This window comes from Pseudopipra pipra, chromosome 3 (genome assembly GCF_036250125.1).
Source record: "Pseudopipra pipra isolate bDixPip1 chromosome 3, bDixPip1.hap1, whole genome shotgun sequence".
NCBI classification, from domain to species: domain Eukaryota; kingdom Metazoa; phylum Chordata; class Aves; order Passeriformes; family Pipridae; genus Pseudopipra; species Pseudopipra pipra.
The window spans coordinates 111,678,180-111,695,692 of NC_087551.1; the positions used below are offsets into that span (position 1 = coordinate 111,678,180).

Here is a 17,513-nt window from a genome sequence, read left to right on the forward strand (position 1 = left end):
GTTCTGCTTTTATTTCCCGATCCGCAGAGACACAAAGAACTTACTAAAGAGACTCTTCTATTTTAAGCTGTAAGCTCCTGCTGTGGAATTTGTTCAACATTAGCCAAGTTCATCAGTATACGCCATTCCAACACTAATAACATGATGACAGAATTAGGGCTTTTCTAGCACTGAAAACCAACTTACTAGAAGTACTTGTGGGCCATGACTATAATGAGCTGTAAATTAATGGGCTTGATCATGTAGCAAAACATCATTACAGAAGCGGTTAAGTGATGACTAAGGTTTTAGGTCAAATGTCAGAGAAAGGGAGGCGAAGGAGCCAGTAAAAATCATGACAAAACAGCACATGATCCTACAACGCAGACTTGAACACAATGGTGTCTTTAAAGGAGAGACCTTATCTTGTTCTTCCTTTTAAATTCAAAGAAAGACTGACTCATTTATGGCCAAAAAATGACACATTTGAGATACTGTTCTGCATCAGCAAATGTCAGCAAACGTAGGAAAACATGTTTTGCAAGCATTTCTTTTCTTAATTCAATATGTTTTTTATGTTTAGTTATAATTTGGCATCACACATCTGTGAGCCATTAGATAAATGATACGTCAGATTAGGGCGACTTGAGGAAATGAGAGGTTTGTGATAAAGTAATTTTGAAAACCCAAAAATTGCCAGCTGGACACAGAACAAATAGAAATCTTAAATTTGAGAAATAAAATTGAATGTTGCTGACCAGGGGATTGTGATCTATAAAAATATCTCAGTGCTGTTTTCACAATGTTTTTAAATGACCATATCTATAAAGTTCTTTTTCACTGACATTTAATGTCATTAAAGAATATGAAAATTACAGTGGTTAGAAGATAGTAGCAAGAGAAACTCAGACACAAATTCAATTGCATAACATGAGCTCAATTAGATAGAACATAATAAGTGCCACGGAGAACATTTGTTCAAAACTAACATAAAAGCTATTTTTTAACTTCTTTTCTTATATTTTAATAAAAATTGAATGTATTACTATGTTTAAAGAAGAAAACCCTTTTTACTGTAATATAAACCCATAAAAACTGTATCGTAAGAGAATAAACCTGGAAGGGACTTCAAGAAACCTGTTTTAAAAATATATATTAATAAACACAGCTCCAGATATTTCTGTGCACTTTTAAAGACAGGCAAAAGAAAATGTCCATCAAAGGATCGAGTACCACAGATCTACAAATTTTAATTGTAGAGAACATTTTGTGGTTCTTCTGTCACCTTCACACTTCTCATATTTCTTTCTTTTTATTTTTTTTTACTTTCCTTAATGACCCCATGTAGCCTTCTCATTCCCTCCTAAATAAAAATAACCATTTATTTACACCTGTTTTCTGTTTAACACCTGACATGGGTAGCTTTTTAGTCCTAGTTGAAAGCAGGTTGAAAGAGCTGTTTCAGATGGTTCTTCACCTTGTAATCACTTCATTTTGGTTGTCCTGTCACACAAACAGCCCTCATTAAGACCTCTGTCTTAACAACTCTTTCTATCCCCACATTTCTGTGATCATCTTGTCCACCACTGACCTAAGTAAGATCATCTTTTTTTTTCCTCCTTTTACTCTCTAAGCAAATACAATGTTTCTCTGTTCTGTATTTTTCTCTGCCCTTTCTCCAAAGTGATCTCATCCATTACCAGCGTGAAGTTCTCGTGTGGATGTTGATCATTTGCAGATCTACAGCTATCCTTATTTCTTTTTAACCAAAGCACATTTAAAAAACACTCATCTACAAATCATTTTGGCTCCCCTGTCAGCACCTAAGCCCTGTATGGTTAACACCAGGACTGCTGAATTCTTCTGTCCTTCTTCATTTGTCTTTGCTCTTGTTAATAAAATTATATCAATTTTATCTGGGCTCATATTTGTATTGATTTCTTTTAGTGCTTTCTCTAATTCATCGTTATTCCTTTTACAATACATTCCAAATCAGGTTTGTCCTGTCTACACTCCTCTGAGGTTGACCCTTCATTGTTTTAAATCTTCTGTATGATTGATTACCTTGTGCTTTTTTTCTCTTTAGTCCATGTGCTTATGGGTCTCCAGATTGCTGTGTATGAAATAAGTCTTTACCCACAGGTTCCACTTTGGTAATTCCTTCCTTGATCAATCAAATCACACTCACACTAATTGTTCCACATTTTCAGTATTTCTGTTACCCAAAAAATTGATTATTTGGACCTACCTGTTGTTAACTTTTCCTTTTCCCCCTATGGTTTTAAATGACAGCAAAGAAAGCATCCAAATTTCGTGACTGGTTGGACTGTAGCAGTATGGAAATAAAGCCAAATGCAGTTGCAATGGAGATTTTGGCATATTTAGCATACGAGACTGTGGCCCAGGTAAGGGACTCTGCTGCCTGAACTCTAATTAAAATAAATAAATTACTCTTGGATGTACTTCAGCCTCAGTGACAGGGTTGTGAGCCCCTTCAGAAGTGCAGTCACTGCTTCAACTAACCAAGCTAACTGGATTCATGGAATCAAAGAATGGTTTGGGTTGGAAGGATCCTTCAAGCTCATCTATTTCCAACCCTCTCCTGCCAAGGGCAGAGACACCTTCCATTAGACCAGCTTAGAAATCCTGTCTGTCCTGGATGACAGATGTGGACTGTTCTGTACTCACCCCTCTGATACACAAAAAGAAATGTTTTATAATGGCTACAGAGGAGAGTGGAGTCCAGCACGAACTTTATTCAAGTCCAAACTGAAACCACATACTTTGCTATGTGACCTTTGGCAGTGTGCTGAGGCTCATTCAACCCCATTGCACAATTGGATTATAAAGAAGGATTTCCTGGAAAACAAAATGTTACCTTTGTGCCAAGCCGAGCCCTCTTGGGTAGATAGATTGCTCCATATATTTACAGAAGTGGAAAAGAAAGGTTCCTTAGGCTGAAATATCTCTGAATAATTTTGTTTTCAGCTGAGAAACACTAAGAATATTCTGCCTCAACCCACAACCCCTCACTCATTGTTGCAATGGCATTTGTAACCCCCCTCTGTTTTGCCTCTCCAGCTGGTGGACTTGGCCCTTTTGGTTAAACAGGACATGGCTCCCAAGGCTGGTGACCCATTCAGTCATGCCATATCTGCCACCTTCATACAGTACCACAATTCTACTGAGGTAAAACTTGCTTGTTCACTTACTAATGCTTTTTGTGTTTTACTTTCAGATGTATTTTCTTCCGAAGTAGACGTTATTGATTCTGGTATCGATACAGACTTTCTGTTGTGGAGTTTATGAACTTCGAAGTTATGGGTTTAGATGGAAAGACATTAAATTATAGTTCTGAATGTTAAATTCTTAGCAGCGCCTTTATAATTAAATGCAAATCCTCTTTTCTTCGGTGGAAATTCCTTCTCTCAGCATTCAAGGCTCTCTCTATTGCAGATTTGGAAATTGAAGTTTTCAAAATTGGCAAGCACCACGTGCTGTATTGCATTGCTATAATACAGATATTCTAATTACTTCTGGAATGAAGGACCCAAATTTGGCATTACATCTCTTCTAAGAGGAAATCTAAGAAGGCAATAATTGGGGTGGGTTTTTTGTGATTTGATTATATGATGGCTGTTTGACATCTTGCTTTTATAGCCACATCTCTTAGGGCAATCTACCAGTGTGAAGACCAGTCTTGACTCTCCTGAAAACACACCACCTCCTACACCCACCCCCCCAGCATCAGCAGGACAGCAACACCTTGGGAAAACCCCATCAGGAGCCTTGGGGAATGGTGGAATTGGACAGGACTCTACCAAATCCAAACAAAGGAAAAGAAAAAAGGTATTTGGTGCACAAGCCTGGGATTAAAAAAAAAAAAAAAAAAAAAAAAAAGAAAAAGAAACCAAAACATCTTCAGGAAATCAGTACAGAATCAAATAATAGTTTGGGTTGGAAGGGACCTTAAAGACCATCTCGTCCAGGTTGTTCAGAGCCCCATCCAGTCTGGCCTTGAACACTTCCAGGGATGGCTCATCCAAAACCTTGTCTTGACAACCTGTACCAGGGCCCCACCACCCTCACAGTAAATAATGGGTCTCATTTTAAATATTAATTTTAACCTGTATCACATATTAACTACCGTTATTGTAAAGCCAGATGTGTGGTTTGGTGTTTTTTCCATCAGAACTAGGCTAAAGCTTCCCTGCAAACTGAGTTTTGTTAAGGTAACAATTGCTGCTGCTCAGATAACCTGCTCTTCTACAGCGACAGCAGGAGTCACCACCCCAAATCACCATCCCCTGCTCTGGCAGTGGCAGCAAGCATAGTTTTAAGTGTCAAAACATAAGCAAAGTAGAAAAAGAGGTGCTTGTGATTTTCCTGCTCCCAGCAGCCTGTAACAACTCTGCCTGACTTGCTTTATTTTTATGCCAGTTTGTTGCATTCAAGCTAAATATTTGTTTACTTTGCATAAAATACAGATATTTCGTATGCAGAGTGTGAAATGTAAATGTTGCAATTCTTGTCTGCTGTTGTAGAGTCTTGGTGTTCTGTCTGAGAGGGATATATGTACCTTAAAACCACAAGGGAAATAGATTTGATTAAATAAACTGAGTAGGAAGCCCTGTATCAGTCACATGGGGCTGTTTTGAAAAAATGTGATGTCAATGCTCATTCTGCTTCAAAGCAATGGAGTGACTTGGGATTCTATCATGTGTTTTATTATTAAAAAATACTCATTTTTTGGAGTAAATCTGGTGATTTTTACAGTAATAGACAGAAAAAGATGTATTTTCTCCTTCTTTCTCCTAATATGTTCAACTTTATGGCTGTCCTTATACTCCAGTTAGAAAGCTATTAGTGAATCCTAAAAACCTTTCAGAAAACTTCTGATTTTCCTCTTCCTTTTTTATATTGCATTTTGTTTCTGTGGCTGATTTCCATTATCATTCCTAGGACCGGGAATTCAACTGGCAATCTAGTTTTTGATACATTATATTTTGCTGGTGTTATGAGTTTATTTTAAATTCTTAGTGTTTTGCTTGATGCCTTTTAAAACAATTGTATTCCAAAAAGTGCACAGTTTTAATGAAAAGCTCTCCTGACTTATCCAATTTGGTTAGGTATCTACTGGATATAACTGAGGCATTGAGACAAACAAGTTAACTTGGTGAAGAATGTTATTTTTAGGCTATGAAGGCCCAGTCCAGCAAAACATATTTGAGTTTCATATTCCCTTTATGAGTGTCAATCAGCAAGGGAAGAATCTGCCATCGTATTATGAATAATTCTGTGTGTACACACAGGCTCCAGTGGACTCAGCACTCTGGAAAATAAAACATTTTGCAAAAACTATCCCCAATCTGAGAGCATTAGTGTATCATGTGAATGTATGAGGGGGCTGTTCATTAAACTTAAGTGTATAACTTAACTTTTTGTCATTCTCTGTGCATTCACTAATATAATTTTCATGAGTTTGTTGCCAAGAAGCCATCGTCTGATAAGTCATCTGAATTCTGGCGATTTAGGTGGAGCCTAAAACAGCATTTCAGATTGACTAACAAGGAGAAAAGAGTAACTTTTTGTTTTGAAATCCTGAGGAAACTTTTGTACAATCAGTACCCCACCACCAGTGAGTTCTTCTTTTTATCTGTTTATGGTCCATAATCCAAAACGTCATTTGAAATTTGAAAACATTCCAATTTGAGGTAATTAATTTTTTTTTTTTTTTTGCTTCCTTCTAACACCATTATGTCACGTTTCAGCTTCAAATTTCAGTCTGATGTTACTCAATGGTGATTTTGGTGTCAAATTGCTTTCCACTTAGGGTGCTTGTTCAATATTTTCCCCACCCCTTGACATCATAATAAGAGCCTGAAATGTTTTAAAAATAGTTTCTGTGGTTATTGCAGTGTGACTTATATGACCCTCTCATTTTAGTTTGAACATTTTCTGCTCTTTTCAATTGCAACACACAGCAGCACTAGGTGAAAGATTTAAGAGGACAAACATGGTGTTCTTTGGGTCTCTTAAGCAAAGTTCATGTAAAAGTCCTCTTTAATTTGTTAATAGCTTTTTCTCTCTAATGTAATGTGTGGCAGCAATGATGTGTATCCTCAGGAAAAAAAAAAATTGCTCCATTTTATAAAGGTTTATTTTCATGCCTTATGCACTGTAGGTCTGTTGTGTGTTTTTGATTTAGTAACAATTTATGTGTTTTTCTGTTGCAGAGCACTGCAGCCTGTGGTATAGAGGCTCAAAGTGATGCCATCCAGCCCAGCCACATCAGAGAGGCCATTCGACGCTACGGCCACAAGATTGGCCCCCTTTCCCCATTCACAGTACGTAATAACAGAGTTATAAAAAGTTATATTTATAATCTTAAAGAACTTTGATTTTCAAGTGGTCGAATGAAGAAGCTTTGGAATTGTTGAGAGCAATTTGTGGTGACTGTAATTTTCTTTATAAAAGTGGCATAATTCTCTCGGGAAATAAAACTTAGTAATTTCTGTCTCTTTTTGGAAGGACAAAAAAGTTTCTTTTTTTCCTTTTAAATATTATTTTCTTTCAATTACAAATTATGCTTTTTTGTTAGTGCTTGAATCTTCTGTTTTTCCAAAGTTTAGGTTTACAGTTATTTTAAATTATATGTATTGCAATATGGTGAAGAGCACTTTATATTCTAAAATTAGTTGTGTGTCAGATACTGCTCCTATTGGAAGCTGAACTCTCAAGTGTCACATTTACAGTTGGAGAAAGAAGAGAATGGTTTCTTTAGACAACTTTGAACCTCCACTGAAATGTAATAGAACTGAGCTTGTGGTAAAACACTGATGGGTTCTGAGGTTTTGCCATCATTTTTTCTATGCAAATTGCAAATCCATTGTTCAGAGCAGCCAAACGAATTCTTTATTTAATTTTCTCAGCTGATGAAAATGTGAAAGCAGTCCATCTCCAGTGTCATAAATTGGGGTTATTTTCTTCTCATCTGCTCCTCCAAGTGGCATAAATCCTGCTTACCTCAGAATATCTACATTTGGGAAGCAATAAATGTCAAAGAAATCATTATAGGAAAAACAAAACAAAAAAAATACCAGCACCAAACTAGAACTGAGCTTTTAAAAATCAGGAAGAAATTGTTCAATTTTTAAGAGATTTTAGGAAAAGAAAATTATTCTGAATTTGGAGGAAGTTCATCTATATAAAAATTAAGTGTATGAAGACCATAAATATCAAAGAAATAGTGGCCTCTGACCTCAGAAGTGAGGAACAAAAAAAAAAGAAAGTAAATGAATATGTGAAGTAATAATTTTCCTAACGTCAAAACTGATCAATGCTTTTATAAATGACAGTGAATGTTTGGTTTATTAATGATAGGCAGTACACATTTGCAATTAATTGTCTTTACATAATTTTACCTCTCAGAAATGACAGATTAATATCGTGTAAAGCATAGGATAGAATTTCTAGTCCAAAAAAGAAAAATATCTTTAACAGAAGTGTGCTAAGAGATGTAGCTAACAACATGGCAATAGCTTCTGAAAGCAGAGAATGTATTTAACTTTATTATAAAGAAGTAAAAAGCTCAAATAAACAGTTGCAGAAAGGTGAGTCTTCCTTGCCTGACCCTTACTAAAAGTGGTTTGGTCAGTTATTAACCAAAGTTTAACTTTTTCTGCAACCACAAGTTATAATAAAATCGTCTGGTTTGGGTTGGGGTTTTTTTATGTCCTCCAATCTTATGAATTTCCCAAAACAGGGCAGCTAACTGAACAATTTAATTTGTTAACATTACTTACTGTCAACGTGGTTGATGAGATGAGCAGATCTTGTTCCCTCTCAACAAGCCAAGAATGAGAGGGAATCTTGGGTCAGCTCCTGGATGCATTCAGATGTTGTAGGGCTGTAATATGATCCTGCTTTTAATGAGAAAGCTCAGGAAAAGCACTTTGAGAGGTATTACAGAGTATGCATTTAGGTCTGTCCATCTGCCCACTTCTCTCAGTGCCCTCATTGGCAGCTTTGGGGATAACTTTGCTATCACACTTGTCCTTGCAATAATCATGACCTTTATGTCTTAATTTGGCAGAAATGTGGATAGAGCACTGAGTAGCCTCTGCAATCTACATAAAAAAACTTCTACAACAGATAGACTTCAATGATGGAGAGGTCTGATGGCATATGTCTAACCAAACATGAGGAGTGAGATTAATAGCCCTACCACAGATTTTTATATAATCAGGCAAGGCCATTTCCTCAGATCTCAGACAGGAGCTATGTGACACAGTCTGTGTAGGTACTGAAAAACTTTGACATTATATTAGAAGTCTGAGTCTCTGAGGGAAGAACTGTATCAGAAGGATCTAAACCCTTCTCTATCTCTTTGCAGCCACTATAATGGATATTTTTATGGATCAATGTAATAACCAACAGGCAGGCAGTTGTCAAGGGCCTGCTGTATTCAGAAAGTTCGTATCTCAACCCAAACCAGTAAGGGATGGGTTTTCTAACTAGAAGAATTCAGTCTAACAGTCAGGTGTTATCCTACACAAAGATGGGTGATGTAGAAAGACAGCCACCAATTGCATCCCAAGAGTACTTAGGGAAAAACCAGACCTGAGGAATGAAAAAGTTTTGTGTGCTGATATGTCTGGATAGAGAATTGTGTCAATGGAGTCATGCACTGTGTGGATTTGAATGGAAGTAAGTCCTTGAAGGAGGAGAAGTTATTTTTGTGTAATGGATTTGCAGGTATGATTTGCTGTGGTTCTATGATATTTTGATTGTATATTTTCCATTTTGCTCATTTTTTCTCAGTTTTTTCAGACTCTTATGGGGGAGAGAGAAACAAAGGGCTGTTCTGGCAATTTGACCAATGCAAAATACTAAGCAATTATGGCTAAAATCCACTTGCCTGGGAATCGTAATGGTTTTTCAGTACTTCAGGAAGGTGCTATTCCTGAATACACCACGAGTCATTGGTATTCAGCATCCAGTGTTTAACTGGGTCTGTATCTAAGTTGACATTTACTGGGTTAGTGTCCTGGTGTGCTTTGCTTCTATGTGTGAAGAGGTTTCCCAGAAGAATCAAGGTGTGTTTCCTAAATGCACCTAAATGATGGGCTGGTGACTGTTTAGCCCAAAACCACTTATGTCACTATCTGAAAATTAATTTAAATTGTTCTAAGTGAATTAATAAGTATTTCAGTACTGTTAGGTAACTATTGTTTTTTTTAGAGGGACATTTTTTATAGAAACAGAGATGCTGAGTATTTTCAGGCATTAAACCAATTACAGAGGTGAACAGCACTAGTAGCAATAGTATCTGGCATAACAATTTATAACATGTTCTTACGGACATCTCAAACTGCAAACTTTTTGCTGGCAATGTTCATTGAAATATCCTCTTGATATTCATGGGGTAATATGTGACTTCCTCTCTTTGGCAATTTTCTCTGCAAGAAAAAGCCTGTGAGCCACATGTTCCACGAGGAATTCTGTATGGCAAGGGTCTCTCACAGTCAGCAAGCATCCTGGCATGCATATTCAAAGAAATTTTGCTTTGTTTCTTCTCTTCCCTTTCCCTCATCCCTTTACCTGGTGTCACAGACCTAAGATGCAACACGTTTTTCCAAATCTTTCCCTGTTCTGCTGTTTAATCATGATCGTCCCTCTCTTCCTTCTGATTTGGTCATGAGTGTTCCTAATGAAGCAGTTTTGGAAGAAGAGTTGGGCTGGTTAATTTATTCTTTAGTGGCATTTGATGGATGTTAGTTTGAACAAAAAGAACACTTTGAAAGTTTTATAATCATATGGTAAATGAGAACTAACATTAAACTAGTGAAAATGATCTGTTTGCATTTATTTTGACCTTAATAGCTATGTCAAAATGACTAACATAATTAGAGCATTTAGGTTTTGTCTCTAAGTGCAAGCCACAAGGGAAAGCAGCAAGTGTACTCTGGGTTCTTCTGCACTGTATCATGACCAAGGTAGTTTAGACATACATTTTATCCATATATTTTCTATTAACAGTATTGGGTGATGCTCAGTGTTTCCTGCTCTAAAGCATGGTCCAGACTTGCAAGAAGCAGAGAAATGTTTAAAAGTAGTGACATATAATTTTGCAAGACAGAAATGGGAAGTATGGAACTCTCCATCTTGTGGGGTAATGTATTTCCATATACTGGATCTGTGTCTATTAAGTGCATTTGAGTTACAAAAGTGTATAGTGAGAATGATATGCAGTCTTGACTGGGCCTGTAGGAATAATCCTAATATTAATTCAAATAATATTCAAAATAATAGTATTTATTATGCCAAGGTATTCACAAAAATATAGATATATGGAAATATGGATATTTCTTACCAGGAATACAAGCATAATGCAAGCATAATATCTCAGGAGAAATTATTTTATTTGAATTGATTGTATTTAAAACAGTTGGGGTAACAAACAGATAATTTTTTAAGAGTATTTATTCTGTGAGCAATATACAGTGCTTACCTGAAATCTTGATGTGAGCAGTTGTAAGTGGTACATGAACAGTTTGTAAGCAGTACTTGTGACCACGAGAACAGCTCTAGTAAAAAGTACAGCTCGGATCCTCTTCTCTGAAATTAAAAAGTGGTCTCTACAGCAGTGGAAGATCACAGGCAAAAAGAAAAAGAAAACGTTTCCAAAGCAGATTCTTTGTCTTTAGTTTATGCCAGTTGTGAAACAAAATGCTTCAGATGTTTAGTTAAGAGAAGCTGAGTTCACCAGTGTAAATTGTAACCCTGCACAGGCTGCAGACAGTGGCCATTATTCAGCAGTGTGTGTGTAAATGGAGTGGATTGAATGAACAGAGGTATAACCAACGTTTCTTTGGATATTTATGTTTTGGAGGGAATGCTCCTTCAGCCTCCAAGGCATTTCAGTATGAAAAGGCTTGCTAGTCTAAACCTCCTCTTGTTAAATATGTCAGTCTCATAAAATTGCCTATGCAGCATAAAACAATTAATATTTACAAACCCATGTTTATGAAACTGTTGTGACATTCCCTGCACAAAGAACATGTAACACCAGAGAATGTGATTTGGTAGAGACTTATATTATTTGGGTCTATATTATTTGGCCCTGCTTATACTCTTGGAGGTTTTTAAATAATTAGTGCAAGTATCCCATGTAGACTTCAGTATGTTACATGTACGTGTAAATCATAATTTCACAATCAAATTATATACTTAGTCAGGACTTTTCACTTCTGATGTTTTTTAAAGTGCTCATTTTTGATCCTGATTGAGCTCAGCTTTTATGCAAATACTTAAATCAATTTCTGAGGTGAAAACCACCACAGTTCATCACGTACCTTTAGTGACTTCAGTGTTATAAAGATTATGTTGACTCTGCTGATTTCCCCTATAGAACAAAATCTGTGGAATAGTAGCTGGGAAAACTGAGCTTGTGAGAGACAAACCATCAGATTCAGGAAAAGGTTTTTCACCTAGAGGGTGGTTGAGCACTGGAACAGCCTCCGCATGGAAGTGGTCACAGCACCAACCCTGTCTGAGTTCAGCACTCTGAGACACATGGTGTGACTCTTGGGCATGGTCCTGTGTGGGACCAGGAGTTGGACTCAATGATCCTGATGGGTCCCTTCCACTTTGCATATTCTCTGATTCAGGGAGTAGAGAGAAGAGAGGAAACACTTAAAATACAAAGGATGGTGTGGCAGTATATTTGTGGAGATAAGCAGAACAGGACATTTTGAAAAGAAAGTTTGGGTTAGGTGCCTTAAACTTCAAGAAAAATTTGTCTTCACATTTCACAGAATCACAGAATGTGTAAGGCTGGAAGAGACCAGTGGAGGTCATCTGGAAGACTCCACAGCCTGGAGTTGTCTCTGGGGGGATTTGGTCTGCAACTTAGTCTTAATTGAAAGAAATTTCTTTTTGCGTGTTTCAGACCAAAATAGTAGCGCGAAGAAGTTCTGGAATATAATCTTCAATAATTGCTTCAGTAGACTCAATGTAGATACATTACATCTAAATTTTCCTAGAGCACTTGAATAATAAAAAATTTTGATGCTGTTTCCAAAAGAAATTAGATACATGGAAATCAAATTAAAAAATCTCTGATATTTAGGGTCCTGTATAATTTATACTGCCCATATTGATATTCAAAATCAATTGATACTGATTTTGAAGAAGTCAGGATTTCATTCCTAATCGGTTCTCAAAAATGAAATGTATGTATTTATGTCAAAAGGCATTTGAAAACTTTTCCTTCAGTTACACATTCAGTTTCTGATACAGAAGAAATCAAATTGACATTTTTATTCTTTCTTCTCATTTTGAAAGTAAAGAAAAGGCATTCTATTTCATTAAACACTTACATACTTAAGATGTCTTTGTCTATACTTCAAGCTGTTGTCTGTATTTATTTGTTATTCTACAGTGTTAACACTGTGTGTTTGAAAAAGATGAGTTATTATTCTATAAAACCAGTAGGAAGTCGAATCACAGTTTGGAAATCTTGTTCCCTTCTCTCCCAACCCCCATCCCAAGGTTCCTCCTTTCAGATTTATGAAAGAAAACATTTCTTTCTGTAAAAGGTTTTTGTATGCCAGCATCTGGAAGTGTTTATTTCAGTGGCGTGTAATCTATCTGTGGATTTAGTTAGCACCAGACCCCCTTTTGTGTACTCCTGACTTAAAATTTTTATAAATGATCTTGTTGAATTTGTGCCAGTGTGCACATGGTTTGGCTGATTGCTGCTTATATCCTTTACCTGCCAGTCACCTTTGATTTATATCCCTTCCCTTCTGCTTTTACCTTCCAAAAATGGTGCCACTGAGCTATCCTCTAAATCATCTTATTGGATAAATTACTCCAAGATGAGATGGCACAGTTTTGGCTGACTCCTCGACAGAAGACATTCCTATAATCCATCCTCGCCCACTCTGTGTAGAGCCATTCAAAAAATCGCATGAAAAGGGGAAATGGGGCTCCCCCTTCCATCCCAGCACTATTTCTTCCAGTGCTGTTCAAACATGTAAAATGGGACATTTGATTTATACAGCTCTCAATACCATCTGAAGACACATAAACTGTTTGAGAATCTTTCACATCCCCTCTCCTGAACTTCTTCATTAGGTGAGTTTAATCCAAAGAATATGGTTATACAGTTCTCTCCCAGAAAGATTAAAACGTGAAAGAATAGTGTATTTAAGAATGTTTTAAAGCATTTCATTTGGAATAGATTATACAATATATATGACAGTTCTTTCCATGATAAAAATCCCTATTGGTTTCCTTAAGCTAATATTCCTTCGGAATAACAACAGATCTGTAAGCTTTACTTAATGACATTACTAATTTGGAGAGTTTTATGAAGTTTCCTGGAGAAAAGCAGGTGGCTTGGCAGTAATTTAAAAGGTTCCCAATTTGTGGTAGCAGTTTCAGGGGGTTTCATGTTTCTAAAGAGGGAGACCAAGCTGCGTATTGCTTAAGAGTGTCTGACACAATGATGTATCATTTTGGACTAAGTTTCCAGAAGTTCATTGGTCATTAAATGTGCTGCTTGACTTTATGCTGCAGTTTCCCAGCTGTCTCTACTGGGGGTAATCTTAACGCTCAAGCAGAATTTATTAATGAAGGCATAAGCTTGCAGCACTGATGAAGCAGTAAGTTGCCCAGATGATTTTATTAAACAGGAACATAGATTTTTAAGATAAGACAAAAATGTCATTTAAGTAGATTTGAAAAGAACTGGCTCGCTTTCTGCAGAGCGCTGGGAAAGTATTTACTAACAGTCTGGATAGTATTTGGTATCCTGCGGGGATATTTAAAATTCTTGGATCGCACATACATCAGTGTCTTACCACACAACACAGTACATGAATTGTTGCAAGCAGCACGTGAGGCTCTCAGGCAGCATCGATGTGGTTCTGTGGAAGTAGGAGATACTGGCATGAAGTGACTCTGATAATGTACAACCCTTGTACTCCATTGTGTCACCTCCTGTTCAAGGATGTTGCACTGGAAGGACTGAACAAAATGTGCATCTTACTCAACGTAGGAGCTCACAGTGTAAGATTTTATTATTTTTAAGGTGTAATAGTTAAAAAAATCTGATTTGGCAAATAAATTTACTAGCTGTGTTACTGAGAAGATAAGTCAGCTATAAAGTTTGCAATCAGCTGAATCTCTTATATAAACCAAAGCAGCTCCTGGTCTCATAAACCTTATATGATTATTTTTTTCCAACTGTATGTCTGGATTCAAATACATACTAGAGACATTTTAAGCTCAGTTGTACTGATGTGAAAGGATCCAAGGGTAAGAATATGTTACTTTCTAAATGAAGTGTATGTTCTTATGTGCCTCCTGAGAGGCTTAAAAAACCTTAGTATAGATGAGAATCTGACTTCTGGTACTTTGCTCAAGGCAATCTAACCTGTAATACATAAATATGTATTTCAAAGGTAAAGTGAGTGAATATAATTCTAGAGCAGGTACTAGGACAAAAAGGTAATTTAATTAAGTGTTCCAAGATATTGCACAAACATAAATCTGTCCTTCTTCAATAATTTATATTAATTTTTGTAAAGACAGTGACATTGCATCCATGCAGCAGCGACATTTGGTACAAAGGTAATAAATAGAATCCTGGTAATTGAAGAATCCTCAGAACAAAATTGAAGACTCTTAAAAACAAAGTGTCTTTTTCTTACCTGTCACTACACAGAATAATAGTGCAGCTCCCTGCAGGTTTCATGTCTGTGTGAATCTGCAGGGTTGTAGACAGTATCATGTACTTACAAGTTCAGCAGTTGTATTCTGTACCATTCTTTCAGATTTCCCCTGAAAATGAGCATTCATTCATATTTTTCTCCTTGAAAGGTTTAAAAGTGCTTTATGAGCTGGAACTGCTCATAGCTGTCAGTTCACCTCTGTGCTGGTCTGGGCCAGCTCAGATGTGAGATGCAGCAGCTGTGAGAGTGTGAGTCAGCAGCAGAGCTGCACAGCTCTGGAGCACAGGATGTGAGCTGTCGAGATGAAACATTATGGGAACTTTGGGATCATGTAATAGAGCTGTTTGACTTGGAATTAATCTACAGTTGAAGAAAAACCACGTGAAACTTAATTTGTCATGAACAGGATCTTCATTTTAGACATTATTTGTACGACTAACACTTGACAAATGTGTCCTGCTGTATTGAGCTTGTTGGATAGGACAGGTTGGATGGGACTCTGAGCAACATGGTCTAGTGGAAGGTGTCCCTGGCCATGGCAGGGGTTAGGAACTGGGAGATCTTTAAGGGCCCTTCCAGTCCAAACCATTCCAGGATTCTGTGATTCTATGGTAGAAGGTCTTACCTGTGGACATCTCTGGCATCACTTTGCAAATAAAGAATGTAAAATCTTTAGAACCACAGGGTAAATCTAGAAAAGGACACCAAGTGGAAACATTTTTTATAACTCTTTTTATCTCTTATTTTCCATTCTAATCATCTACTCCCTTGTTCATAAAGTCCTGTGATAAAGCTCAAACTTAAGCACTTGTTCAACTTGGCATTGCACGTAGGAAGAGACAAAAGATTCCTGAAGTTTAAACAGGGCCTTTGGGATTTGTTTCTGTCCATTTATCGTGTCCCACTCAGTGAGGTGTCAGTTCTCATTTAAATCTTTGATACCTCTAACAGCAGAAGAAGTTACTGAGCCTGCAGCAGTGCAGATTATGTTTGATTGCCTCTCCTTTGTGTCCTCTGTCCTCTCCATCCCCTGTGGCAAAGGTGCTTGTTCTCCTCTTATCCCTTTGATACACCTCCAGGCATCAGAAGGCAACACTGGGATTTGGTTACTAGAAAATGTCTTTAACATCAAATCTTCGCTTTTCTCCAAACTAGACCCATTTCAGGAAGCCTGGCTGCTCACTTGGTACTGCTTGGGGATTTTTGTGTAGCAAAATCAAGTGAAAACACCATGCTTGAAGCAACCAAACACATTCCATGAATTTGAGTTTGGGGTTTCTGTGTTTCTTCCCTTCCCTGAGGTTTTGTGTTATTCCACCTTTCTGACTTCAGCTTTAAGGTTGTATAATCTTCAGTTCAGCAAAGCAGTCACCTGCTTAATTTTTAAACTATACCTTCAGTCTGACAAAAGCCTGTGCTAAATTGAGGCTTCTGGTGTTGTTAGTGATATACATTTGATTCATCTGTTATTTCAACATTCTGTTTTTAAAATTTATTGCATCAGGGAAAAGGATAGAAGGATACTTGTAGGGATGAAAGGATCCTTGAAAGGATTTTCAGAGTTGCAAACAGAGATGCAGAGAAATACATGTTTATAGTTTATAAATATATCTATATCTAAAGACTAAAAAATAGTCTTTGCCATGTGAAAAGTTTTAATATTTTTTATTTGTACATTAAGTGATTCTACCTGGCATCTTGGTTTCTCTGGAAATTTAATTTAATGTAGTTCTTTTGTCAGTGATGGTGATCTTAAAGGTGCCTGTAGTAGATTTGATGAAAAAGACAATTATATTATCTGTGTTATATTTCTGCAAATGGACACTGCTCAGCTGAGAGAGTGCAAATTATGCATCTGGGTGTGCTGTAAATATAAATGGCAGAATAAGAGAAGATGGCTAAAGGTCCTTAAAAAGTACTTGCAGTACACCTAAAATGGGATGGAATAAGATCAGATTCTTTTTCTGGGCTTGGTAATATTTGCCTCACTGGAATGCCTCACTTTTCAAAACTTTCCGGTTTTGGAAGATATGTAAAGTGTTTAAACTTAAACAGGATACAGTGCTGGATGAATATTGAAAATGAGAAAAATTATGAAATGAAGAGAAATTCTTGAAGGGAGTATCAGAAAAATTAATCAGGTACCAGTCATGTTTTTAGTGCTGTGAATTACTGTACTTATATTTTGACTGTGGTGTCCAGTTTAGGATTAAGCTTCAACCAAGGCTTTCTGATACATCTCTTATATCAGTTCTACTTGTTCTACAGTGGTAAAATTTCACAGTCAAGATGATTTTCTTGCTTTTAAACCAAGCTTCCTACTGCCAGTAAATATCACCCTGGATAATTCAGTTCCCTTCACAGCAATTAAGTTCTTTAGTTATTTATTAATAGAAGTTACACCCCTTCCTCCATGGCAGTCTCAAGGGAAAGGATATGAGGAGGGATTTTTTTCATTGTTAAGACACTCTTCTGTCTCTGAGTATTTATGTTAGTTAATATGCATGTGGATGAAAATGTAAGGTATTGGGCTTCCATAAAGACCCTGAGGTATTCTGGAAAGCCCTGAGAACTTGAAATGAATAGGTGGTTTCCTTCAGGCTTCAGTTGCTGACTGACTGTGGAACCTGGAATATACCTGAGTGGTTTAAGAACATCCTATTCTGTTTTACTAATTTGAAATTAATTCCACAGCCATGAGCTCTGCCTATGAATTATATGCCTCTAATTTCACATAATTTAAATTCCAATAATGCTGGGAGAAAAATAGGAATAATAATAATAAGTAAT

At 36.8% G+C, this 17,513-nt stretch overlaps 1 protein-coding gene across 12 annotated transcripts in view; it reads left to right on the plus strand.

The window, feature by feature from the left end:
- SUPT3H (SPT3 homolog, SAGA and STAGA complex component) overlaps nucleotides 1-17,513 on the plus strand; it is a 307,173-nt gene that overhangs the window by 207,826 nt on the left and 81,834 nt on the right. For all 12 annotated transcript variants that reach the window (XR_010429531.1, XR_010429532.1, XR_010429530.1 and 9 more), the window contains 4 exons: nucleotides 2,272-2,384; nucleotides 3,061-3,168; nucleotides 3,640-3,828; nucleotides 6,216-6,326. Coding sequence is in view for 9 of the 12 variants with exons in the window: in XM_064650748.1 (XP_064506818.1) it covers nucleotides 2,272-2,384; nucleotides 3,061-3,168; nucleotides 3,640-3,828; nucleotides 6,216-6,326 (521 nt within the window). In the remaining 3 variants the exon portion in view is untranslated. The remainder of the gene's footprint in view (nucleotides 1-2,271; nucleotides 2,385-3,060; nucleotides 3,169-3,639; nucleotides 3,829-6,215; nucleotides 6,327-17,513) is intronic.